The sequence below is a fragment of the Panulirus ornatus genome, chromosome 46, assembly GCF_036320965.1.
Source record: "Panulirus ornatus isolate Po-2019 chromosome 46, ASM3632096v1, whole genome shotgun sequence".
Taxonomy (NCBI): domain Eukaryota; kingdom Metazoa; phylum Arthropoda; class Malacostraca; order Decapoda; family Palinuridae; genus Panulirus; species Panulirus ornatus.
Window position 1 is genome coordinate 8767585 of NC_092269.1, and position 9977 is coordinate 8777561.

A 9977-nucleotide genomic window follows, 5' to 3' on the forward strand; every position below is an offset into this window, starting at 1 on the left:
AGTGAAAAGGAAGTGGGTAGAAAGGTTTAGGAATGTTTGGGGAGCAACGTCAGGTTTGTGTGTGGGCTACAGCAAATGAAGGGCTGTAGTACTCTGAGAAAGTGTGCATGGAAGTGAGGCCAAGATTAATGCTGTACCTGATAGTGAGACAAGTGAAGAAGAAAGGAGTGCTTTTTCAGAGAAACTGTGTGCTTCAGCAGTTTTGATGTATGGGACTGAATCATTATCCTAAGGGATCTAAATACAAGACTGGATGTTGTAGCAACTGAAGGTACATCTGGAAGGTATAGGGCCCTCTGCATATATGAAAATAGAAAAAAGCTCATCGAATTGTATGCTTAAAGATGACTGATCATTGGGAATACTTGGTTTGCAAAAAAAAAAAAAAGAGTGTACAGACAAGAAATTAGCAGGGTTGAAGAACAGCAGACATTAGTGGAGTATGTCCAAAGAATCATAAATCTATGAAAATTTACAGCACATCCAACTAATCATAAGTACCAACATGGCTTCTGTTAGTTAAGAATACAACTGCTCAAAACCTTCCATACAACCCTTGAACTGACGGAGAAAGAATGTTCTTACTGATATATTCTTCCTCTGAAAAAATCTTCTTTCAAACATGTTCACTATTTCTCACATGAGCGTGAGAATCCCATATGTATCATTTACACATTCTTTGTATAATTAACATATTTCATGAATTTCTACATATTCACTTACTTACACAGACGAATTATTATGTACATGAATAAATAAAAAGATACACTTGAATAGCTTTGGAGGATAAAAGATTCTCCTTTGGCCTTTTCCTCTGTTCCTACTTCCGGAGAGTAGTACAAAAGGGGATTTTCAGCCCTTCGCTCTTGGCACTCTTAGTTGCCTTTTATGACATGCATGAGGTATGTGAGCAGTATTCTTTCTCCCCTGTCCCCAGCATGTCAAATCAACAACAACCTTGACATCTTCATAACACGAAGGTTCAGTCTCAAGCAAGCTATACATTTCCTCAAGTCTGAAGCCTGCTAATGGAGAGGTTCCTACATGTGAACACTGTTGTATGCAACTAATATTACTATAGTAAAAAAACCCTCAAATCAACTTTGTATTTTGGCATATCTAAACATGCAGCTATCACTGACACTTAATGAAGCTGAAGGGGAAAAGCTCGGGTAACCACTTACTTTTCAAGAACTTCATGAACACATGCTTCTTACAGTATGGAACTAAAAAGTAAAAGTACACTGCTCACCTCCTTGAGGAATCTGTTATCTGTCTCTGGAATGTGTTTCTTCATATGACGCAGCAACAAACCTTGATAAACAAAGCCTTTCCCACATTCTTCACACTGAAATCTTTTTTCTCCTGCAACATAATGTCAACTATCAATGTGAGACTTTCAAAAAAGAACTAGAGCCTTAATAAATTTACCTTCAGCACTGAAATTCTACACTGGTCTGCATCATTCTTCTTGCAATGAAGCAAGCATTTAACATATTTTTTACTTCATTTTTTTTACTTGCAATCTGAATCTGGCTCCATTCCCTGACATTCAGCTGACATAGGGGGAATCCTCCCATTTTCTTTTTTCATAAGGAGAAATTAATCAAAATGCACAAAAAGGGGATTGTACTAATAACCAAACTTTGAAATTTAGTCATTTGCATTAACTATTTGAAAATATGAAGTGGCTACTTACCTGTGTGACTTTGCAGGTGGACGTTTAATTTGGATTTAGTTGTAAATCGCTGAGGGCACTGAGGGCACTGGAATCTATGCATTTCTTGGCTTAAATGGGTCAGACGATGTGACCAAAGATTACTTCTACACTTGAAAAATTTATTACAGTCCTGTAACAAAAACATTTTCTGCAGGGAGGTACAAAGAGCCTTGAAACAGAGGAAATGAGAGTGAGTACATGTCAGGGATATAGTAAAAAAGGCAATGTAAGGATGAGGTTCAAAGACAGCATGAAGTATTATTTGGGTGTAACAGTGTTATTAGTTTAGTATGATGTGGAAAAGAGCAGAAAAGCGGATATTTGGTTTCAGTAAAAGGTACATTGTTGTAAACTCTGGAATTTTGAATAAACAAAGTAATAATGTGAGATAGCCTTATTCTGTTAAGCATGCATACAGACATGAACAGGGTAATAAAGTTTTATAATGTAATCAAACATAAACTTTCAGTTACCTTCCTAATTAGTAGCAACAATGTGTATTACACTTGAACAATTCTAATCTTAAAGCCTTGAAATTGTTTGCAATATACTACAGACAAGTATGCAGTCAGTATTTTATACTGTTGTGCAAACTCAAAAACACAAATATCTCACCCATAGTAGAGTACCTATAACATTTACCAAACTTTAATGTGCAAAAATTCTGAAATTCTATAAATTGTTCATGCTGAACTTTATAAGCATTAGATAAAACTAAGGTGGAAAATATACTTAAGTGAAGTGAAACACTAAAGGGGTAGGGTAAACTCTAATAATAAAAAAAGAGTAAGATAAAGTACATGGAAACTTAAGTGAACAAGAATTAGCCATGTCATGTCTAATGTGTTTGGGGTAGATTCTGCTTGACATACCATTCTCTAAATGTAATGAATTATCATACAATCAAGGTACTACACTTTATCATTACACTTACTTTACACTGGAAACTAGCAACGCTAGAATGTTTCCGTAAATGGTGGTTGCGTAATGACTTTGAGAAAACAAAAGTGTCATCACAGAGGTCACACTTGATCCGTATGCCATGGAAATTGTGCTCATGCTGCTGAAGGTCACCCTGAATCATAAAAACTCATTTGAAGTATAATACTAGTCAGTAAAAGCAATACGATACACAATCATTTTCCATGAAATAATCATCCCCTCTATTAATCTATATCTATATATCAGTCTACAGCACCTATCCATTTAAATAAAACTACAATATTACCATCTGCTCCTATGCCAAGTAATCAAAACTTTTTTGAGGGATGATTAACACGCAGTTACACAAGTCTTACCCACATAATGGCTACTATTCAATATGGATCCAATATTAGATGGAAAGAAAAGACTACACTATGGATGTACAAGTATGTTCCTTCTTCCATGCTTTCTGCAATTCTAACACACTTCCTCCTTCTCATCTTCACTGGATTATAGCCCCTTTCTTACATGCATGTATTAGTGCAACAATGCGATCTCATGAAAGTGAAGTGAATTACATTATCGTAATGACCACATAGCTGTTTATTATCCCTTGAATTACTACCTCAAGAGATTTCCTCTCATTTCAAATACCAAAACAATACCTGCCTCAATTCTTTTCATAGGGTATCATCTGTTTGTGTATTCAATATGTCACTTGCAATATCTTTCCCAAGCATATATTGGGTGTTTTAGTAAATCAAATACATTTCAATTTTATCATACAAGTTCTCATTAATCCTAAAGCAAGCAGCTTCTGACTGTCTCACATAAATGACAGCAAAACCAAAATGTAAAACCCTTCTTAAAAATGTACCTCTGACCTTTGACTGTTCATGAAGTATAAAGCCAAAGGTGTCTAGTAACAGATGGACTTACTCTGTATTCACTACTTGAATAATATATTCAATAGACAGAGAGGTCAGAGGAAAACTCACGAGGAAAAAAAAAATACATTATCAAAGAATAACTGACAATTAACCAACAAATACAGTATACTTACAAGCTGTCTAAAGACTACACCACATATTCTGCACACCTTTCCTTTCAACAGCCTTCTATGGTCATTTGTGGTCTTTAGAGTTTTCCCTAAATCACTTTTCACTGTAAATAAGAACAAGTTACTATGTAAGTAAGTATCCTTTGAATGACAAACTCTCTTCCTTAATGCTTGTCATACAATCCAATCACAATTTTTCCTTTGCTTAAACACCTGTCCATCTATACTCATTTTATAAAAAATGCATGATCCATGTAACCTGCATGAACCCCAAGTCAGAAAAGAGTTACAAAGCATGAAAGTACAGTATCTGATGCAAAAATTCTCGTAAAATAACATAACAATCTCATTCATGCAAATGCCCTTGAGCAGGTAGCATGCACAGTTTCTACTAAATATAATGCAACAGCTTACAGGAGATGAATTATCAACATAATAATGCCTATCAAAATCTCTATTGACATAAACGAAAAAGGTAACATTTAAAAATCTTACGTAAATATTGTTTGAATAGTTTAGACCATACAAGTGATAGTTACCTGTCACTGGAGAATATAAATTTGGATGAGTACCACCATGAGTACCAGTGGTTTTTATCACATTGGTTTTAGCAACATTCATTTCTTGATCACAAATAATTAGGGTATCCTCTTCATTGGCCATACCAAGGTCATGTGACTTAATAGAGCATTTCTGTACCTTCCCTTTATTTGCACTTGACCCTTTAAGTGAATAATCCCCATCAAAAATGTTATTTGACTGCTGCAATGTACTGTGCTGAACACCTGGATCCCCCCTCTGTGTATTAAGGTTCCTTTGTGTCCTTTCTAGAATTCCACTTGAGCATATAACTTGTGACATGACATCTTTGTTCCACACTAATTCCTCTTCACTTTCCACTGTTAATATGATTTCACCTGGTGATGATGAAACAACTGACTTCTCATCTACGTCACTGCATATAATAATTTCTAGATGAGAGTCACATTCATCTTGCACATCTTCTTCACTAACAATCTCCTTCATAGAGTCACGATTTTTCACAAAATTCTCATCTGATAATTCACTTTTGAAAGGAGAAATACTATGACAATGTTCACTTTGCTGGTGTGAAATATCTTCATATGACTGAGTAGTAATACCTTCACTTACATTTTCTACAGCAGCATCATTTGTGGAACTTTCTTTATCAATTCCTGTCTTTGATGGGGATACTTTTGCTACATCTTTTGCCAAGGAAACTTCAATTACTTGGAAAAGAGTCTTACAATCAGGGTCTCCCATCCCCATACTGGAAATATCTTTGAGGCTCAGTTCAACAATTCCAAGATCCCCCAGAAGTGCTCCAGGCATCTTAGAATAATGCCTTAACACAGTGTGATTCACGAGACATTCTTTACTGGTTAAATTCAAACCACAAAATTCACACAACGTAGACTCTTCCCTTACATCCATCGGCATCTGTAATCAAACCATATAATCAGTATCATGATACAACAACACTTATCTAAACTTTCTTAATTACGTATATACTTCATTACGACTTTGTAAGTGAAGAAAAGGAAAAGAGTCTCACTTGATGCCGAGCAGAGAGATGATCCTGCAGATCACTGTGGCTCAGAAGACAACATTTACAGCTAGGACAGACATACACATCTTGTATATCTAAAGAAGAATGGCTGAAATTCACATGTTCATCGAGATCAGAAGCAGAATGAAAGCTCTTCTGACAGAAGTCACATGAATGTCTGGAGCAGCCACCATCACATACTATGCGGATGTGAACAACTGGAATGCCCGAACCTGCAGATCCAGGGAAAGTACGTGTGAATATACCATTTTATACCCTACGAAATCTAATGTTCATAATGTTATTTATCAGTAAACACAAAATACTGCATCAGGTTATCTTGACTTATTACAAACACCATCTCTCTGCTTTCAACTCAAATAATCCATAATTTTCTATTATCAATTATCTAACCAGTACGAGATTCTATTTCAACAATATACTAGGTACAGTACAGTGGAGTGTACAAATAAATACCAGGGATAATGTTATCTCTTACAATCATTCTTAATATATTCCACCTTCATAAGGCAAACAATAACTTTACACTTCTTAGTACAGAATGTTAAATTACCAACTCCTATGCTTCTTAATCTTGTTTCGCAGCTTTCACTTCAAAACATTTTTCGATTTATCTGAATTCATGCATAAAACTGACAATAAGCAAACCAGACAGGCGAAATGAATAAATGTCAGCAAAACACTTGTAGAAATCGTCAGAACCTACAAAAGCCTCATCTAACCTTCCGTACCAGGTACGGTATATTAGAAAACTACAGAAAACTATATTAGAAAACTACAGAAGCGTTCACATAGTGCGCTACTGAAGGCTGCATGGAATGACCGACTGTCAAGGAGGGTAGGTTGGTGGTGGTCCTACCAGTAGCTTTGTGTCATCAGTTTGTTTATGCTTTTACACAAACTGGCATAAATCTAATATCATGGATGTGTCTCGTGCAATTTTCCAAATGTCATTGAAAATTAACATACATCACAGCCTTGCCTGGTGAAGTTAGCTGAAGAGTGTATTTCACTTTTATATAATGTCAAAAGCTGTCTCACCCACTTTTACATAAATCAACCCCACATTTTCCCTGATCTTCTTACTCCACCATCAGTTATTCATTATCACACGATAAAAAGTAACGCTCGTAAACATGGCCTAATTCCCTTTAAGCATGTCTCCGAATTGGAATATGGAGTTAATCTGGGCATTTACCAATGTCGGCATCATACCAATTGACCGATGATCTACTGACAATCTACAATCTACTCTTTAATAGAACCTACGATACACTAGTAGATGAATATGATAACCACATCTACATATCTGGAAATACTAAGTTTAGATTGACTGTCATTTCTCACTTACCTTCGCTCGGATCAGTGGATATCATCTTCCACTTCCAGCAAGTACACAGTGAATGATAATGAAAATTATTAATTGGAAAAAAGAGAGGGTCGTCTCTTGCTCTAGGTGACAGTAGCTTAGGCCAGAGAGCCGAGACCTTTGTTATGGTGTCAAACATCTCCAGCGATCACATCACCTGACGCACAAACATCTCCAGCGATCACATCACCTGACGCACAAACACCTGCGGACGAACAGTATCATCAGCAAACACGTGATGGCCGCCAGCTCTGGTTTATACTAATTTGGAAAAACGCATATTTCATATTATGCTGCAGACCAAATATACTTTTATCTGAAAAACGACAAAGACTAGAGGCTGGCGAAGGTGATATAGAGAACCTGATAGTATATAACTACGAAATCCATGCGAGTTACAGAGACCAAGTTAGGCCTTTCAGAGGTGATAACAAGAGGGAAGTAGTTAAAGTGGTCTAGAATAAATCCAAATCTATTTTGGAAATTTGAAATGAGAAATTGGGACGAGGGAGTATAAACGTCCTGTGTTGCCTAAAGAGAATAAAGGCCATTACGACCTGAACACATGGTGGTCATGATATTCGTAGATCAAGTTAAAATATAAAGATTATCTTGGCGAAGAGACTATATGAAAAGCTTTAAATTGGCATATCACCGGTTTCTGACGCACATCACTCAAGATGTTAGAATTAACTGAAAGACAGAATCAGCCATCCGCTAGCACTGTTACATGTAACACTTCTACATATAAAAATGGTTCATGGGAGACTTAAAAAAGCTTATATCTCTAAGTATTTCATAACAGGTGTATGTAACCAACTCAGTACTTAGAATTCCGCGAGTTTTGACCATTGTCGTACGTACGGGACGCAGCCATAACTCGCGTCCGGATGAATAAATCTATTTTCCTAAATGCTTATATATGTTTTTTTTTCTCTCTTTTTGATATAAGCAGGTCGGATGGACAAAAACCGACTCAAACATTGGATATATGGACTGAAATAATTGATGATATAATATTAAATGAGTTAATACTAGCGATGGATTTGTTCATTTCTGATTCAGGGACAACGAACGGCGAGAGTGAATCATAATATTACAGAAAATCAAATGAAAAGAAACGCAGGTAAATAATGTATAGAAAATAAAAAACAAGAGAGATTCGAGTAAATAAAGTACAGAAAATAAATATTGAGTAAATAATCTCGTTTTTATTTTCTATACATTATTTACCCATTTTCTTTATTTTCTGTACTCTATTTACTCGCATCTTTTGTTTTTGATTGTCTATACATTATTTACTCGCATTTCATTTGGTTTTCTGTACATTATTTACCCGAATTTATTTTGTTTTTGATTTTCTATGCATTATTTACCCGCATTTCTTAACATTTGATTTTCTCTACATTATTTACCCACATCTTTTGATTTTCCCAAATCTTCCTGGCTGGGAATGACGTGAAATTTTAAGAGACAAAAAAGACATATTGGCCCTGCGAACATGGCCTTAAACATGGCAGCTCAAATTTGATTATTTGGAGAATAATATAAATTGCTGCACATTATTTGTGAGTTTCCCCAACTAGAGGAATGGGAGACTTAACTGAATAAATGATTCCAGTATATAATATATATATATATATATATATATATATATATATATATATATATATATATATATATATATATGCTCCTAAATCTTAAGTTAATTCAAATTTGTGAAAAAATAATGAATAATTCCTAGAAGTTACACAAATTTAGTCTATTTCATCATTAAATAAAACACTAATTCGTTAGGCATCTGTGTGTAACGTGAGACATAATAATTATTATAAATGTTCGTAAGTGGCTAGGCTACATGACACCATCAATAAACTCAATTCATTTACGATAAATAAGCTGGTTCTGTCGACTCTAGTTTACAGACATAATAAAGGGATATAATAAATGAATAAACCATAATGAATTGAATAAAGTATATAAAAAACTGAGAAACATTGAAAAAAGGTGGTCGTTAAAGTAATAGTCGGGGCTTGTTTTAAAGTTACAATAACAGATTGGGCCATCGTCTGCTCGTAACTACCGAGGGCATTGGGTCAATGCTATAAGCCATTAACCCCCCACCCACCAAATCACTGGGGGAACTACGGATGGGGTAGTTAGTTTATCGTGCGGCCGGCAACTACGACACGTTAAGAGGACAGCACCGCCTTTTATCGTACAGGAGATAGGAAGCGCTCAAGCTTAAATATCATCAGAAAATACACACACATACGCACAGGCTTGTGCGTATATGAAGCTTCCTGGTTGATGAGGCAATTCAAGCTCCATCGGAAGATGCCATCGGCCGCCACTGGGATTAATTATGGAAGAACCGGCTCCCAATTTTATTTCTGGCTTTCCATCCAACATTGTCATGAAGTAGAAGTAGAGGCAGGAAGTAGAACAACAAAGATCTACGTCTACCATTACGACCTCAGGGTGTGGAGGAGGACCAGCGGCCAGACGTCTAGGTAGAAGTAGGCCAAACATATGGCTGTACGGGATCTTGGTTTGAAGCTTCGAATGCTTAAAAAAAGAGGGTTTGGAAGTGTTGGTCATTGAAATTCCTGAGGGCGAGAGGTGATGTGAGGAGGGTTGGTCGTGTCAGTAATGGTAGTGTGAGAGAGAGAGAGAGAGAGAGAGAGAGAGAGAGAGAGAGAGAGAGAGAGAGAGAGAGAGAGAGAGAATGAAGAGGTAAGCTGGAATGGATCGTATATATGGAGAGGATGAGTGAAGAGAGAGGAAAAGCGGGAATATGAATATATATATAATATATATATATATTATATATATATATATATATATATATATATAAAGGTTAAAGAGAACATTTTCAATATGTCACGACACATTTTGATTTGTGATACGTTAACTTTCGTGAGAAGGTACGAGTCACGCAATGGCGTCCCCCCGCTCCCGCCAAACAAGTAGTCATGTCTGGTCAACATGCCAAATACACCACATAAATCGTATCACTTACTCTAAACAAGATCATGACTTGGTCAACGACTGCGGGGAGGGGAGAAAGCTGGGGTGTTGTTGGTCCAGCAGAGAGAGAGAGAGAGAGAGAGAGAGAGAGAGAGAGAGAGAGAGAGAGAGAGAGAGAGGAGAGTCAGGCAGATGGAATGGAGAGTTGCGTGAATTTTTTTTCTCTGTCAATTTACTCTACAAATTCGCTGTTCAACACCAAAATGTAGATGTATGCTTTCCCCCCCCCCCCGAGGCCTTCTGGAACGAGTGAAGTGGGGATAGCTTTCGTTTGTGGTAATTT

At 36.4% G+C, this 9977-nt stretch overlaps 1 protein-coding gene across 2 annotated transcripts in view; it reads right to left on the reverse strand.

Annotated features, from left to right (window-relative positions):
- The window catches only part of LOC139763126 (uncharacterized), a 49375-nt gene that overhangs the window by 2448 nt on the left and 36950 nt on the right, over positions 1-9977 (reverse strand). Inside the window, exons 2-8 of one of the 2 annotated variants that reach the window (XR_011716038.1) lie at positions 6647-6869; positions 5281-5507; positions 4244-5165; positions 3708-3808; positions 2655-2795; positions 1696-1850; positions 1253-1362 (exon numbers count right to left, since the gene is read on the reverse strand). Coding sequence is in view for 1 of the 2 variants with exons in the window: in XM_071688811.1 (XP_071544912.1) it covers positions 1253-1365; positions 1700-1850; positions 2655-2795; positions 3708-3808; positions 4244-5165; positions 5281-5507; positions 6647-6803 (1812 nt within the window). In the remaining variant the exon portion in view is untranslated. Of the gene's footprint in view, positions 1-1252; positions 1366-1695; positions 1851-2654; positions 2796-3707; positions 3809-4243; positions 5166-5280; positions 5508-6646; positions 6870-9977 lie in introns of both variants that reach the window. The other variant, XM_071688811.1, reaches the window with a different exon arrangement.